This window comes from Mustela nivalis (genome assembly GCF_964662115.1).
Source record: "Mustela nivalis genome assembly, chromosome: 11".
NCBI classification, from domain to species: domain Eukaryota; kingdom Metazoa; phylum Chordata; class Mammalia; order Carnivora; family Mustelidae; genus Mustela; species Mustela nivalis.
This window is the reverse complement of record NC_139030.1, coordinates 88,081,636-88,099,574: the sequence shown is the minus strand read 5'-3', so window position 1 is coordinate 88,099,574 and position 17,939 is coordinate 88,081,636. Positions and strand designations below refer to the sequence as shown.

General features: G+C 47.6%; 1 protein-coding gene across 1 annotated transcript in view; it reads right to left on the bottom strand.

Annotated features, from left to right (window-relative positions):
- Nucleotides 1–10,310: 10,310 nt before the first annotated feature.
- The window catches only part of MARCHF4 (membrane associated ring-CH-type finger 4), a gene marked incomplete at its 5' end in the record, with an annotated part of 107,631 nt that continues 100,002 nt past the window's right edge, over nucleotides 10,311–17,939 (bottom strand). The window contains one exon of the mRNA XM_082689097.1: nucleotides 10,311–12,106. Within this exon, the coding sequence (XP_082545223.1) occupies nucleotides 11,739–12,106 (368 nt within the window). The 3' untranslated portion in view covers nucleotides 10,311–11,738. The remainder of the gene's footprint in view (nucleotides 12,107–17,939) is intronic.

Genomic DNA, 17,939 nt, shown 5'->3' with positions numbered 1-17,939 from the left:
GTGTCAGTCATCTCTCCTGTGGCCCTCAGCAGTGGCCGCCACGTGCCAAGGCCGTGAGTCCTGTGGGCTGCTCCCGGCCAACAGCGGGGCACAGTGGGTCATGAAGGCAGCCCCGTCCAACGGGATGTGAAAGTCCTCCAGCAAGGAGCTTTGGCTCAGGAACTCCTCGTTGGTCTGGTCACACCATCCTTGAAACTAACCTGATTTCTGAAGCTCTTTCTACCCCTTCCTCTTTCTCATAGGTGTCAGGCCTGCCCTGTTGTCTGAGGGCTCTTCCTTACACCCTCTGCTCCCCGCACCAGCGAATTCGTGACTCTAATGTTCTCTTTGCACCGACCTGAACTAAAGTACTAAATTAGCAGCCCCTCTGTCTTGCAGACTTACCCTAAGCTCGCTGGGGTAGAACTGAAGCTTCTCTCCTTCACAGCCCCTCCCACCTTGTGCATACTCTGCATGATTGCACCAACTGCCCTTCCCTAGAATGATCCGTTTGTATGGCTGCCTTCTCCTCCCAGGCTGTAGACCCTAAGAGGCCAACGAGTTCACCGTCTTATTTATCTTGTTAATATTACCACCCAGCACAGTGCCCATTATATTCCGATTCCCCATAGAGATTTATAAAAGGAATGAATGATTGAGCTCTTTATTCAGTGATCAGTTCCCGTGGTCCTAGACCACGTGTAAGGTAGAGAGATGAATGAATCTCGGTCCCAACTTCAAAGGCGCTCTCAGGGTGGTTGATGGGATCAGCATGCAGATCACGGTTTTATAAATGAGAACGGAATCGCTGCTATCACAATGATGTGAGCAAAATGAGATAAGAACCCAGGGAAACCCGTGATTGATTCTTCCGGGTCGGGGCAGAAGGAGGAGGCAGCCGGGAAGGCTTCCTAGAGAAAGTAGCATTCCAAGGGGGCCACGTGTCACCTGCGGGGTTTATGCACGAAGAGTATGAGGAGAAGGGCCTTCCAGGCCAGAGAAACGGCACGCACACGGACACACCCGCGTGCTGTGATGGGGGGCTATTTTGTTCGTTTTATCGTGAACATTTCCCAATTTTATTATGAAAATGTTGAAACACCCACTTGTGCCTTCCCTTCTCGGCGTTGTTGCTGCTGGAGAACTCTTCGTTGGATGTTTGTTGGTTTTCTCGGCCTGAGTCCCTAGTTCTCCGTCTGCCTCCAAGCCCGGAAAGCAGCCCTCCCTGGCTTCTCCACATCGTCAGTCTCCTTGAGTGACTTTCCTGTGTCACACCCGGCAGGCTCTGAGGCCAGGACTGGTGCCTGGGAAGCCAGACACGGGGCAGCATTCAGGAGCTGTGCCCAGCTGACCCGTCTCCGGGACAGAGGACTGACTGGCTCCTGCGAACGGAGCCCCACGGCTCCCGAGGGCTGGAGCCTGCTCTGGGCCTGGGGAGGCGGGGTACTGGTATCGTCTGCTCTGTCCACCGTCATCTGTTATTAGAAGGCATAGTCTGGCTGCTTCTTGAAAACTCTTGCCTGGCGAGGATTTGGAAGGCGGGAAGAGAGAAGCATGGGAGAGGGGAAAAGAACCCACTATCAGCCTCCTGGCGGCTGCTGGTCCTGCTGGCCGGCTTTGTCTACAGCTCTGTTGAGGCAGGGCTGGGCCACTCTCACAGCCACCTCGTCAGATGTCTTCTGTGCTCTCAGCCAGGCAGGCTCTTCTCTCAAATGTTTTCTGGCAGCAAAAACTCCCCATCTCCAGTTGCTGCAGAGGCTTCTCCAGAAAACATCTGGTCTGGAGGCCCATCGCCAAAGTGAAGGTAGGGGAGGCCACTCTTGAATCCAACTTGAGATCCTTCTCCCCGTCCTTGCCCTCCACTGGATCAGCAAAGAACTCTCAATGGCAAATTTCCTTGTGCTCAGATTTCCTTATTGGAGAACGACAGAAGCACAGAAACTTGGAAGCCCCTTGGGATCCTTTGCCTTGCGTCTCCCCCCCCCCCCCCCGCAAGGCAGCTCTTCCTCCAAAGCAAGGTTCTCAGGAAGGATGGGCAAGGATTTCCTCCAACGACAAGGCACCTGTTTTCTAGAAGGTTTCTAATCTTTTTTTTCAGTGGTTGCTTGACAAAATTTCGCTCTGTGAAATATGTACCATAATTTTAAAAATGACACAAACAGGGCACCTGGGTGGCTCAGTGGGTTGAGCCTCTGCCTTCGGCTCGGGTCATGATCTCAGGGTCCTGGGATCGAGTCCCGCATCGGGCTCTCTGCTCTGCAGGGAGCCTGCTTCCTCCTCTCTCTCTCTCTCTGCCTGCCTCTCTGTCCACTTGTGATCTCTCTCTGTCAAATAAATAAAATCTTTTAAAAAAAATGACACAAATACTACACGAAGTCATCTCTATTATTAAATGCAAATAACACAAACAGAGGGAAAGTGTGATCTCCACATTCCCAACCTCATCCTCTCCCAGAAATAAATGACTCTGATCAGCTTGGTAGTATCTCTTCCACATTTCTCTGGAACACAGCATTTTAAAAATTGAAACAAGGGTAGGGTTCTTTTTTGGTTCTTCTATACATATGTGATCATTGTGCCTGTCATTTTGCGGATTATATTTTCTGGTTGAGGGCGTGACTTTGAGCTCTGTCCCTGTCAGTCTTTCAAGGTCTATGACATTTTCTCCGATAGTGGATGGCATCCCATGGTTTCAGTATCTCACACTTCATCACTCCCGTGTTGATACACACTTAGATCCCCCCCCCCAATTTGTTTCATGATTACAATGATACCGCTCTGATCCTCATTTCCCAAGCTACTTGAGAAGGCAACATCTGCTACTCTCTCTCCAGGAGAATTCCCAAGAAATAGAATCCCTGGGTTTGAAGGGTATGTGCATTTTAAATTCAATAGAATACTACCAAATGGCCCTCCAAAGCAGCGCACTAATTCATCTGCTTACCCACAGGGTGGGGCAGATGCGCTGGCCAGCCTCCCACCATCCATCCTCCTCCCCTTTTCCCTTGGTGCAACCCACAGCAGGAGCTGAAAAAGACAAGTGATCACTTTCCCAGCTTCTCCTATAGCTAAGAGGAACTCTGCGATACTTTTCTGGCCAGTACACACGCACACACGTGCACACACACACACACACACACACGCACACATGCCTGCATGCACACGCCAACACAAAAGCATCCAGAAGTAGAAGCGTGGTTCTGGGAAAGCTTTTGCTCTCCTGATGGGAAGGAAAGATGTGCCCAGGGCTGCCCTTGTCCTTTCTCTCTTGCATTGAGCTACAGCTGCCCACTTGAGATGGTGAGGTTACACCCACAGGGGACCAAGAAGCATGGTAATGATGTCAGAGCAGAAAGAGCGAGTCTGGGTCACTTGTGTCATCACTGAGCAGTTGGAACAATGCCAGCAACCACCTACTCTAGATACCTTATTACAGAAAAAAAACCCCAAAACCAAAACCAAAACACCTTTAATTGTTTAAGATCCTGCCAGTTGGGTATCTGTTACTTGTAGTTGAATGAAAACTGAAATGAAGACACTGTGTGTTGGTGATGGGTACCCATATTTGCTTGGATTTAGCCGTGCTTTTTATACATTATGGTAATGCTATAACTTTCCTAAAATGCTGTTGAACAATAAAATGATGATAGCAATAACTTATTCACTGCCAATTTTATATGCATTATCTTCAATATTACAAAGATCCTGAGAGACAAATTATCTCTATTTTAGTAAGGAACCAGAGACTGGAAAAAATAAGTTACTTGCCCACAAGGCAAGGGATTATGGTCTCATTCTGGCTGCTTCTGTAGGTCCCCATTCATGAAGTGCAGAACCAGGGTGTTCTTAATCCAGTAAGAACAATAGCACTAACAACACACGTAGAGGCACATACTACATATATAGTCAATGCCAAGGATAATGGAAGCCCCTTTGGCATTGACCAGTGGGTCAAGATTTGCTCTCAGGGTTGCCTCCCAGCTCCTGCTATGTATCCTGGCACCCTGGCTCGGTCCTATAGCCTCATACCTGGGTCTTTCCCATTCCTAAGCCCTTAAGTCAGAGTTCTGATTAAGGCCGGCTTGTTTTTCTCTTTAGGTCCTTTCACTGTGTCCCCCCCAAGCAATCTTAACAAAAATTTTAAAAGATGCTGTTTAAAAGAACCCTCTCTGCATGCATATTATCTTCTTACTTAATCATTGGATACCCCTGAGCAGATTCCTAAAGATTAGGAGAGAATAATTGCAAACACTGTCATAATGCAAATTTAGGGCCCTAATCAATAGGAGAGAGAAGCAACCCACTCTGGTTCCTTTGGCCCCTCAACCAACGTGCCATGGATTTAAGCCAAAGCTTTGTTTTGGGATGTATGGAAATCTTTGTATTCATCTATTTTTTTTAGTTGCAAATTACATAAACATAGCTTAGACTAATATAAACAAAAATTCAATTAATCAGCAAATGTCCCGGGAAATCCAGTGAAGGGACAGGCTCAGTCACAGACTGAAAAGTCTCTCCTGCCCTTGGTGTTGCACATCCCTGCTTGACCTTGCTCTGAAGACAGGTGCTTCCCCTGCAGCAGAAAGTGGGGTCTTTCATTTTCCCAGACTCCCAGGTTCCTAACAACCACCGTGGAGAGAAACAGTGTCTCCTACCAGCTTTGATGGAACAATCCCTTGGAAGACTTGGGTTGGCTTTGGGCACGTGCGCATTTCTGAACCAATTCCTATGGACCAAGAAATAAGATACTTTGGTCATCTAAGCCAGAGTCACAGTCCCGTTGCTATGGCTGGACTGGGTTTAGGGATTCAGCCCTACCAAAACCACACATTATGGGGGAAAGAGGATTTCTGTGCACTGGATGGACAAAAGCAGCATGTGTCCACCAAAATGACTTGAGGACTGATGGATAACATGAGATAATACTTCAGCCCTGAGGCTTTGAAGGGGGCTAGGTCTTACAATAATGTCACCACGATTCACCAGGTGTAGGCTCTCAGCATGTTCAGGGATGTGGCAACTATAGAATTTCTGCATCTCTCTCTTTTTTTTGTTTAAAGATTGTATGTATGTATATATGTATGTACATATTCAGAGAGTTGGGAGAGGGGTAAAGGGAGAGGGGGAGAAAGAATCTCAAACAGGGTCCCCACTGAGCATGGAGCCTGATGCAGGACTCGATCTCATGACCCTGAGATCATGACCTGAGCCTAAATCAAGAGTCGGATGCTTAACTAGCTGAGCCAGCCAGGTGCCCTCTCCATCTATTTTTTGAAAAGATATAATAGCCTGTTTTGGAAGGTATAGAGGGTCCCCCTCTCAACTAGTTACCCCTTGGAATGGCCACTGGCTGGGACAGAGTGGTAATAACCCAAATCCAGCCTCAGCACAAAGGCTGTTCAAACCAAGTGACATTCCAGAGCTCAGGGGGCTTGAGAGAAATCTTCCTCTTCTGCTCGTCTCCCCCTGTTACAGGGGGTCCGTCCATCCTCCTGAGGACATCTGAAGAGCAGCTCCATCAACAGGCCTCGAATTGGGGTCACTTTCAAGAGAATGCCTTTGTCATAGACTTCCTGTGTTTTTTGTCCTTCTGCATGTGTGCCTTTGGTCAAATTCATGTACACGGCTGTGATCGACCTGGCCTAAAGAACACAGCACAACCCTCTACCTGCTCAATGGGGATTGAAATACCACCACTTACAGAGTTTTTCCTTAAAAATGATCTCTTCCTGGGGCACCTGGATGGCTCAGTGGGTTAAGCCTCTGCCTTCTGCTCAGGTCATAATCCCAGGGTCCTGGGATCGAGCCCCTCGTCAGGCTCTCTGCTCAGTGGAAAGCCTGCTTCCCCCTCTCTCTCTGCCTGCCTCTCTGCCTACTTGTGGTCTCTGTCTGTCAAATAAATAAATAAAATCTTAAAAAAAAAAAAAAAAAAGATATCCTCCTAAAAGTGATAATTCCCCAGGAGAGGCAATATTGTTAATTTACTCATTTACAGTTAGTAAGAGTGAGTTCTTCAGGCTCTTTCATGAACAAAGCTTTCTTGATGTGAAATGTGGAGCCTCTTATTAGTGTCTAGTAACTAGGCCGTGAGACCCTTGAAGATAGTCGTATCTGATCGGCATTGGAGATGTCCACCTCAGGGGAACCTTCCACATAACTGTTACTCACTACTGGCTTTTATATGAATACTCTTCAATTACCTTCAAATTCCCAGTAAAGCTATCGTATACAGAACGGTAAGTGGTAGTATTTTGGGTCCAAAGAGGGGAGATCCTGTCCGCCATTAGGGTGGAGTTTAACCTAGAGTTACAGGGAAGGAATCACTGTAAAATGGGACAGAAACCCTGAATTCAGGAGATTCTGGAAATGGGAGTAGGAAGCAACAGAAGAAATATGAAGATCTAAATTACTAAGAATCCTGCTGAGGACTTCATCCTTCCTGTAGGCTGGGGTTAGGGAGGTTCCAGCTGATGTTTGCTGACTTTGAGAGGCAGGTGATGCAGCTGGTATCTGGGTTACACCCAGCTGACATAGGGCTCATTCATTCCCCTCCCATGCCCCTCAAATCAGGATAAACCTTTTACATGCGTTCCCATTTTCCTGAAAGGCAGTATAATGTAGCGTTTAACAGCCCAGCACACGGCACCAGTCCCCTAAGGTATAAATCCCAGCACTGCTGTGTATGGCTACACGACCCCAGCCTGGCACTGAACGTCTCTGGTCCTCAGTTTTCTCATCTGAAAAATGGGCGTAATTGTAGTTCTCAACTTGCTGGCTGGTTTGGGGGAACTCAATGAGTTAACATAAGTAAAAAGTTCATGATAAGTCTTGACATAGGGCAAGCAATACTCATTTTGCTCTTTTTATTACTACCCCTACATGACTAGGGGAAAGGGCAGTATCCTCAGAAGCAGAATCCAAGTCTCCGCTTAATTAACAGTCCCAGAAGCAGAGGACTGCCCCTCGGTCGGAGGACCCCCAGGACTGCGGACGCTCTGGCGGTGCTCTGAGCCGTGCTGCCGACAGTTCAAGGTGCCATGCACTTCCTTGCTAGCCGGGCCTTGCAAGCACGCCGAGGACCAGCCTGGGACCAGCACCGGGGCGTGGAGGCTCCTCTGTTCTCAGGACTCTTCCCTCTCTGACAAAGAGGGCACAGGCACAGGGTAAGCCCACTTCCTTTTCTTCCTGGAATCCCCCTGACCATGGCTCCTCTTCTTCCCTGATTGTTTATTGAGGCTTTGGATCAAAACTGAGTGTGATGGTAAGGTATTTGGTACCTGGTTATGCATTACCTGTTTAAAGAGAAGAGACTCAGCCGGGCAACCAGAGGCCGACAGGGTCATGAGGGCTGTGGTTCTCATCGGGTTGGAGCTTGGGCAGGAGGAAAACCTTCGCCCCATGGGTTCTCATTTCCATGGTGGGCTCGGTGAAGAGTGGAGAGGAGATGCCACTGAGCGGGAAGAGGCAGAAGGAAGAAGGACTTGTGGCTCCGTATGGTGCCACAGGTGGGTTCTTAGCAACGCAGCTGGTCACCAACCCGACACAGCCCAGACCCTGGACTCAGATTGCTTTGAGTTATCTTGGAGGGTCATCCAGTTGTCCATGGCTCCCCAAGAACTTCCCAGTTCCCACTGTCATTCTGCCGATAAAGGTGGGTGGAGACGTGTGAGGGGGAAGGTTCACCATTATATCACCGCTATAGCTTCAGACCCTTACAGGTGAAAATCACTCTTGATTGCTTATTACTAGGGAACAGGGTAATTGAGAAAAGGTGAGGAGGAATAATGCAAGATGTGTTTTTCCCCTGCTTCCTAGCTTCCTCACCTCCACAGTATAATGAATTCTGCTTATAAAAGCACATCATTACTCTTAGGAATTGGTTATTGTTATAGGCAAAGCAAGCCCCTACTCTTTGCTAGGAGTCCTTGGATCCAGTGGGCAGAACAACAAAATTAGCAGCAGATTATCTCGTAGACTAAAAAATTCTATGATGTGTGTGTGTGTGTGTGTGTGTGTGTGTGTGTGTGTGTGTGTGTTGTAAGATGGTGATAGATTTGCCTGGGGTTCTTCAAAATTTTGTGGCTATGCTTAGAGCCCCCAGTCTGTCCACTCTGTACCACTCACCTGGAACCAGGACCAAAAATCTAATTTTCAAATAGGATACTTTTTAACTTTTTTTTTTCCTAGAAGGAGAGTACTCTGTGATTTTTTATGGCTCTTTGTCCATAAAAATGTGGTTGAACTGTGTCCATTGTCTTTTCAGAATTCCCCAGTGCCCAGATAAAGCCAACTCTCCATTACATAGATATCTATTCAACTACGATATGATTGGACAGCATCAAAAATTGATTTTTGATTACACTCAAGTTTGTGGGGTTTTGGTTGCTTGATTTGTTGGTTTTGGGGTTTTTTGGTAGGAGACAGAAATAGTTTATAATTATTTATCCCCAGTTTCCCCAACTTCCAAAATTTTTCAGTAGACCTCCACCATGACGACCTCCCTACATTGGGCCGATCCAGTTTTCCCTTAAATTAGTGTCTGTTGTCCTGCAGGGGTGAGGAGTGGAGTGGAGTGGATTGCCTGGGATTGAATTCTGTCTGATTATGGCCAGTTCCTTCACCTTTTTGCCTCAGCATCCGCATCTATAAAATGAAGGTAATAATGGTATCTGCTTCATCAGTCGCTGGCGTGCAAAGTGTGTCAATACATATATCATAGTTAATTTAATGCCTGGCACATACTGAGAGCATTAGGTATTAGCTAGTATCTTATCCCATGCCTGGGGCCATACTTGCAGATGACACGCAGTGAATTCTCTGAAGTCTAGACATTTGTCTGATGGCATGAAGGGTGATTTGGATATTTGGCAGGGGGCAATGGTCTCTGGTTGTCAGAGGGCTCTTCTACTCGCTCCTCAGGGGTGCATATAAAATATAAAAACCCAGTCCATTCATCTTTGTACCCATAAGTTCCATTTCCCAAGGCACAGGGAATTTACCAGCCTATTGGGTAGAGAAGTCAAAAGCTGACATTTCTTTTCTACTCTGATTGATATGGAGAGCCAGAGTGTGAGTTAACAAAGGAGGCGGTGTATTTCCACCATGCTAAAGGTACGACTGTGTTGTTCCAGGAGATTTACTCATTCAGAATATTAAAAAAATTTTTTTTAAAGATTTATTTATTTGAGAGAGAGTGGTGGGATGGACAAAGGGAGAAGGAGACAGACAGAATCTCAAGCAGAGTCCCTGCTGACTGTGGAGCCCATCGTGGGGCTCAATCTCATGACCCTGAAATCATGCCTGAGATCATGCCTGACTGAGCCACCCAGGTGCCCCTCATTCAGAATATTTGTTAAGCACCTACTGTGTGCCAGGTACTACTGTAGGTGCCGACAGTAAACAAGACCCAACAAATTCCAGAATGCTATTAGTCACCTCTTGTTCAGAATAGCATATTCTGGATGTCCCCAGATGGCCATAAGTTTCTGAGGTGTCCTGTGAATTACCAAAAAAAGATGACGTGATGGTCACTATAGTGACAAGCATATTTTGTTGCATCCTGATATTTTTTAGAAATAGATGGTTTATCCAACACATTGATATTTTCCACAACTATTGAATTAAACTGGATGGCCCATTCCTAGAACACAGGGAGAAGTAGACATACACTACAAAAGTTACTTGTACCATTTTGATGGTTTTCTCTCACTTGTATGTTTTCCTTGCATGTGTTCTTTGGTCTCGCACCAATTATTATTTCTTTTCTGACTGCTGGCTTGTGAGCTTCATTAGAGGAAGAACCTTCCTAGCTCACATCCCACTGAGGACTTGGCTTGACCGACTGCTGGCCTGAGGCGGAGGGCTCAGGCAAGTTGAAGGGAGGAAGGGTCTGCTGCCTGGTGCCTGCCCTGTGTCAGAGCTGTGCACTGGAAGCTTTTTTTCTGATATTCAGTGGAAGACTGTCAGGGGAAATGAGGCCTAACATACCTCTCTCCCGTGGTTCTCTCAGCTTCTCTGAAATGACTCGATGGGGTAAAAAGTCTCTTCAGATTTCCTCAAGCACTAATGGTTTCTGCTTCTAGGACTCCTAGGCAGAAACTTAAAGAGTTTGGGAGTTGGTCCTCTTTTTTGACTTGAAGGAATCCATGTGCTGGGAAGACAGTGAGAGGTCAGAGTCACTGATTCACACACACACCCACACCTGCCCCCTCTGGACCCTCAGAGAGAAATGATTTCTTGCAAGGAAGAAGACACCAGGTGTGGAGCCGATAAAGAAAAGAGGGGAATCAAGAATGAAGGAAAAACTCCCATATGGAAAAGGACACTAATGATAGGGAAAGAAATTTTATTTTCAAGCTCTTAAGAGAATAATACAAACAACAGAGAGTTTTAAAAAACCCTAAAAACTAGTTTAAAAAAGTACTTGACAGTGTCCCTTTTATACCCATGGATGGCCCGGCCATTGTGCATTGACAATGAGAAACTCTGCAGGTGACCACCCCCCATGGCCTTCCTGGCAAGGTCCCAGGAACTGGCAGGTGGGCTCAAGGGCAGTGCTCCTTGCTAGGGTCCCTGCACCCTGCCTAGCTACATGGGAGGGACCAGGGAGTTTGTAGCACTGAGGGATGACCGCCCTCCGGGGAGGGTCCCAAGTTACAAGAAATACTTAGATTGGTCTTCACTCCACTCCTTGGGGCATGTCCAGCCAACTTCCTCCCATCTGTTGTAGCAGCTATCCTGGATGGGAGGTGCCCTGCCCTTGGGGGCCCTGGGTCTCTGCATACGCCAAAGCAGGAGAAGGCATGACATTGAGCGTGTCCTGGCCATGGGCAGGGTTGGGTACTTGGGAAAGTCACTCCTCGATTGACAACTTTGAAGGCGGAAGCCAAAGCAGGACTGTGCTTGAGATACCCACGGGAAACCTGTACTTTTCTCTAGTTGTGTATGTGTTTCTTGTAAACATCTTTGATCCAAACCACCATAAAATAAAGCAACAAGGGCACAAAAAGACACCCATCTCCAAACCTAAGCCCCCTTTGAGCCCCTCTGAAATTGGGAGAAGCCAAAAATCGCCCTCCCTCTGGGGGCTCACTCCAGCACCTCCCTCCCTGCACATGGCCCCAGAGTCCCTAAAGCCATCTGAGTCAGGAATCCTGCCCACCCAGATGAGCTCAGAGGCCACCAGTGCTGCCTGTCATCCTTTCCAGCCCACACCCGTCCCTCTCCCTCCCCACCACGGCCCCAAACACAGCCCCGGGGGGAAACAAAAACAAACTCGAGGGGGAAACAAGGCAGGCCACAGTGCCTTTCCTTCGTGCACCCTTTGCATTGTTCCTCCCCAGCCCTCATGCCCACAAGGGCATGACCACCAACAACTCCCCGGCTTCACCCTCCCCAGCCCCCTCTTCGCCCAGGTGTTGTGTGCACGGGCACGTCCGAAATTGTTGTCCTTGTGTTTCCTTTCGTTTCCAGCTGGATCACACTTCCTTGTTGAGTCTGTCCTGGAGTTCCTTGCTCTTCTGGGAGATTAGGCTCGACTGACTGGCCACCAGCCTCACTCACTCCCACTCTGACCCTGCCATGCAGGCCCTCCTCAAGGCCCACCGCTCTCTGCCTGTCCTCTGTTCCAGCCCCTGGGGTGCCCCCTGGCCTCCCCACACCTGCTCCCCAGACTGCGGCCCCAGCAGGCCCCGGCCCCTTCCCGGCCCAGCCTTCCCATCTCTGTGCATGGTCACGGCCTCGCTTCCAGGTCTCTCGTCTCACACTGTCGTGACCCTCATGACGAGCTCCCGGCTCCCGCCCTGGGGGCTCCGCTGTTCATGAGGTCGTAAGTGACTCAAGATGTGCAGGATGGTATAAGCACAGTGGTGATCGGACAGAGGGCCTGAGGGGTAGCTGGCCACCCTGGCAGGGCCTTCCTCAGGGCCCGGAGTGCCCCCGGCCTCCTCTTCCGAGGAGGGGGCATTGGCCTGGGTGGCTGAGGAGGTCCGGGGATTTGTCCTGCCTCCTGACTTTTGGTCCTCCAGGTCTTTCGTCTTGTCATAGTTCAGCACTTTCCACTGCTGGTTGACAGCCTGCCAGCGTTTAAAGATGCGGTACACAGAGGGTCCCTCATGTACGATGAGACCTGAGGCACCAGGGAGAGAGGAAAGCAAAGGCTGAGTAAGAGACCGGAAGTCACTGCTGGAAAAAGTGTCTCCTTGTGCATATCAACTGAGAGATGTTGGAGCAAACTAGATTTGTACCAGTTTGATTTGTTCTTTTCCAGCCTCTCTTTCAGCTCTGAGCCATAGGGCTACCATCCCTGTATTTCTAGGCTCAGTGAGTCCTCAGAAGGAGAAGGTGGAAGGCTGCCATACCTAGTTCATGAAATGGTGGCGTACCTATGTGCAATGCCTTTGCCTACCTCTCCTCCACCCCTCCCACTTCTTGACTTGACAAAACCCCAAATCGTCATCCATCGACAATTTTCCTACCTCTACCACGTAGCCGCGGCCCCCAGCACTTAGCAGATGTTGAATAAACCATGTACTCTCAAAGGCACCATGAATGGTACCCACGGGCATTCCGTACCTGCCAATTGATGTCTGGAATTCCACCAGTTAACTCTTTGCTGCTTAACAAATAGCCCAGTGGTACTGAACTACATCCCTGAGAAAGACAACTTGGACACAATTATAATGGCCAGAAGCAGCGTAGAGCCAGAAAGAAGCCACAGCAGACAACCAGGCAGATGAAGATTGATTATGTGTCTAGTAGGTGCCAAGCACTAGGGCTGGTGCAGTGAGCAGGACAGAGTCCTGCCCTCCGAGAGCTTATATTCTAGTGGAGAGACATGCAGCAGACTCATAACCAAACCCATGAGACTGTTTCAGGCATTGACAGATGCTACGGGGAAGATAAAATAGGGTTAAAGAGGCACTGGCTGCAGACACTGAGGGTCCTGCTTTATCATCAAGAGGAGAGGGTGGCAAGAAAGGCCTTTTGAGGGGAGGTGATATTTACGTTGATATGTAAATGATGAGAAGGAAGAAACCATGCAAAAATCTGGAGAGGGGCCATGTTAGTGATAGGAACTGCAAGTGTGAAGGCCAGGAAATGGGAATGGAATGCACATGGGTCAGAAGAAAGGTCAGTGTGGCCAAGGTGCAGTGATGAGTGGGAAGTACAAAGAGAGAGAAGGGGGTGCAGAGGCCAATATGATAAGGCCTTATAGGACATGGCAAGGGATTTTTTATTTTATCCTAAGTATAATGGGAAGCCACTGAAGGGTTTTAATGGGGGGCAGGCTGATGTGATCTGGTTTATCCTTCAGAAAGTTCATCCTGGCTCCTATGGAACTGGATGAGGGAAACGAACAGGAGCAGGAAGTGACAGTGATTCAAGCAGGAAGGGATGGTGGCCCAGGCTAGGGTTCTAGCAGAGGGTTCTGTGAGAAATCGTGTGGTCAGGACATATGAGGGGTAGAGCTCACAGGTTTGCCGACAGGTAAGGTAGGAGGCAAGAGAAAAATCTGGACAACTCAGGAGCTTTTGGTGGTGGTGCCATTTGCTAATATGTTGATGGCAGGAGGGTAGGAGGGATGGATTTATATGGCAGTGGTCATGACTGTATTAGTTTCCTGTTGCTGCTGTAACAAGTGACCATATACTTAGTGACTTAGAACAACACACATGTATTCTCTTATAGTGCTGGAGACAGAAGTCTAAAGTGAAGGTGTCAGAGGTAACTGACACTTTCTGGTAACTTTGAGAAGAGGATCCATCTCCTTGCTTTTAAGTTTCTGGAAGTTGCCTGCATTCCCTGTCTCTTACCTATATGGCTCCGCATCTTTGTTACGTCTCCTACTCTTCTGTCAATGTCTCTCTCTGTCTTGCTCTTATAAGAACACTTGGGAGTGCATTCAATCTACCTAAATAATCCAGGATTCTCCCCCTAGTTCACAGTTCTTAAATTAGTCACATCTGCAAGTCCCTTTTGCCATATAAGGTAACATTAACAGTCTGCAGGGGTTAGGACCTGCATGTCTTTGGGGGCCATTATTCAGCCGGCCACAGTGATTAGCAGTTATATTTTGGTTATAGTGATTTAAAATGACTGATAGAAATCTCACTGGAAGGTCCAGGTGGACAGTTGGACATATAAGTCTGAGTTTAGGGAGAAGCCTGGCCTGGAGGTAGAAGTCATCAGTGTAGAGGTAGACTCTGAAGCCTTAGAAATGGCCCAGATCTTCTGGGGAGAGAAGGTAGACAGATAAGAGAAGAGGGCCAATGGCAGAATCCTGGGCCTTCTCGTGTGTAGAGGTTTGGTGGAGGTAGAGACAGCAAAAGAGGCTCTGAAGGAGCAATAAGTGATATAAACACAAGACCAGCAAGTGTGTAGACCCAGAAGTCTAGAGAAGGATACATTTCAAGAAAGAATGTGTGCTAACTCTCAGATTCTGTTGAGCGGGTGGCTCAGGTGGAATCAGGAGTGGCCACTGGCTTAGTTGGCACAGGTGGAGGGAGGATGATAGATGTACAAATCAGGTAGTTCTCATCCAAGTGCCTCTGTCTCTTCTATAATTTCATCAGCTAAGATGGAAGTGTTGAAGATTTATGGAGAGAAGAAAAGTGGGAAATCATTATCTTGGAAAGTGGAAGACTGAATTTACAAAGGAGATATGAAATAATTATCTAACAGTGTTGAGTGCCCCTTTGAGGTTTGTGGCCACAAAATTGAAAAGAGTTGTATGGTTTTTCTCCATACCTTCAACTGCTTGCTAGGTACACCTATGGAGTGAGAAAGCTGAGTTTAATCAGGATAGACTTTTCCCAGGCAAGTGAGACAGGCAAGAGAAGACACAGAATTATGGATGTTTGCAAGGGAGTGGTTGTCACACTGGCCCATGAAGTCTGGGCTGGAGAGGAGGAAAGTGATACACAAAAGGGATAAGGAAAAATGGAACGTGATAGGGTCAATGCCAAGAGGTCTCTTTGAAGTTACAGAATTGCTAGAGTCAATGAACTATGGGAATGGGATTGGGGGGTTGGGGCTCAGAGAGTAGGGTGTTTAAATCCAGACTTTGGAAATGGTGTGGTTCTTGGTGATGATGAGGTCTAGGGAATGTCCACTTGAGCAGGGGCTGAGATGGGCTAGAGGAAAAGACCTGTAGCGTAATGAGGTAACCAAAAAGCTGGACAGATTATCTGCATCAACCATCCTCAATGCTATCAGACCAAATGCCCCCCCTTTTAAAACAAATATAATTTAATATACCCTTTCTTATCCTGAAGTGAAATTCATAAGATAAATAAGCTACCATGATTTTTTTAAAAATAAATTAATGTGATGCCCTAAACAGATAATGTAAAAAACCAAAAACACAGGAGAAGTCATTTATAACCAGACAGTATGAATTTCAACACAAATTCTGGGACACAACTACATTAGAAAACAAACAAAAAAGCCTCAAAGATTTCCAAAATGTCCCCTAGGGGATGGTACCACCTCTCCTGAGAGCTACTGATCACAGAGATGCTACAGACAGGAATGGTGGGAGGGAGTGTATGAACCAGGTGCTCCCAGGAATGTGAGGAACGAGTAGGCACCCAACAGTCAATAGCATCAAGAAGGGGAAAGTGTCATCAAATATGGTTACATGCACTTCAAAGGGACTGAAGCTTCTGAAGGATAAAGGCAGAGAGGCAGTTTGGAAGTGGTAATGGGGAGAAGGAGGATGTGGACTTCACTTCCAGGACCCGTAGAATAGAGTATGTGGGAGAAAAAGCAGTTACCACTTGAGACAGCAAGAAACAGTGTCCTCAGAAGACAGCTGTTTCAATGAAAGAAACACTCACAGAAGCTGCTAGTGATGGACCGTGAGGTCCAGAGGAAGGGCTGGGAAGATGGAGCCAGTTAAGGGAAGCACATAAAAGGAAAGGGGTGATTGTCTATATCATGAGGGTAGTCTGGGAGGCTGGGCCCTGTGCTGGGGAGTGAGAAGACTGGGCATTTACCCCGTAGCAACTGTCAGTGGAGGGGAGGCTGCTGGCCTGGCCTCTGGGGGGAAGAGCTGACTCACAGCAAATAACAATGAGTCACTCCAGCCTCCTCAATGTCAAGCAGAGATGGGATGGAACATCTCAAAGCTTCTCCAACCTTGAACACACTGTGATTCTAGGAGACAAGATAGCCACCCACTGCCACTCTTTCCTCTAATGTGACAACAGTTCCTGAAATTGCACTCTGGCATCAAGTTTTCCAGAGTTTGTTAGAGAGACAATCTCCCTGTGGCCCAGTTGTTCCTAATCTCTTGGGTCATGTGCCCCTTTGAGGATCTGATGAAGGCTAAGGACCATCTCCCTGGAACAAAAGCCACACAGATGAATCTAGGAGTTCATAAATCTGAAGACCACCAATGGGCTCCTTGATATGGCCTGTCTGATACTGGACAAGGAGACATCTTCTCTGCCCCGTTTCATCATCCTACCCCACTTACTTCCTTCAACCTTGTGAATATGTGTCCTGTGTTCATTATTTCCAAAAGCCTATTTGAGCACTTCAATGTTCTTTTCCCAGACTGCAAGACCCTCGAGGACAGAGGCCAGGAATGGTTGAGGGTTGGGCAGTCAGCACAGTAGCAGGAGCTTAACAAAGCCTCAGTGACAATGGAAGAGATGGGGGCCTTGGGGAAAGAGAAGCAGGATCTTTTGAAGCCCCAAACTAACTCTTTCCAATAACAGCCACTACACTTGATTCTTAATTAGCTTCTTGATCAGACAATTTTACCCTGATTGAAGAGGGTGGCTTAAATTTTTGGTCTGAATGCTGCATTCTAATTATCTAACTGTCTAGTGTTCAGGAAGTAATTAAACCACTTTAATGGATAGATGGCTGAAGGGGGGAAGGTGCACCTGTTTTTGTAGATAATGCTTGTTTGGCAAAAATGGGAAAAGCACGAACTACCTCATTCGCACCCACTCCTCTTAGCTCTCTCTGCTTCTTGATCTACAAATTACTTATTGATTCATTGGATGGCAGAATAAAAGCAAAACAAAAATGGAGTAAGGTGGGCGGGGCTCATCTGATTGGGATGGATGAAAATAGGCAAGTTGACAAGATGGGAGAGAAGGAAGATGGGTTGGAAGTGGCAGCGGATGGAGAGAGAGGCTGAAATTAGAATAGGAGGAAAGAAAACTACTGGTGAAGGGAGACAGAGAGGCAATAGAAAAAGATAGATCATTAGAACACATGGCAATATGGGAAATTCGGTGTGTTTTGATTGGTCCTTCTCTGGCATTTTTTGTTTCATTTAACAGTGACTTCATAACCACCTCCAAGGTGCCCAACCCTGGACTGTATTTGTGGGAAATCCAGTTCCAGAAGAATTGCCACCTTCATCTCCCTGACATCTCCCCACCTTTGGGGGCAGCTCTTCCTCACATCTCTGGAGGTTCCATAACTCTCAGAACACTTTGCTTGTCATCATCTCTCTTCCCACTAGCCCCCAGTGGAAGTGGCCCTTTGGTTAGCTCATGAGAAGGGAGGCAAAATGGCCACTGTGAGTGGGTGGTCCTGTCTGCTTGGCTCCCCCTGCCCCTAACTCACTGCTGACCTAGCACTCTCAGGAAGTCCTCAACCCCTGCTTGGCATTACCATCCCAGTCCTGCCATGCTGAATAGTGGCCAATGGCTCTTGCTGTGTCCAAAGTGGTGAGATACCATTTAACTCTATTAAGATATTTCCTGAGTACCTACTATGTGCTTCTCTGAGCACATGTGATGGAACAAAAGAACTGGTTCTTATCACGTATGGAGTTAACAGGCGAAGGCTAACTGAGAAGTCTGCAGAGAAGCCTCTTGTCCCCTCACCAATGCCCAAATCCTCCTTCACGCTCCTTCTGTCCTGCTGGTATCCTGATTTCGGTGGAAAAAAAGTTACAGACAACTGTACAACAGTGCTTCTCAACTTTAGCATGC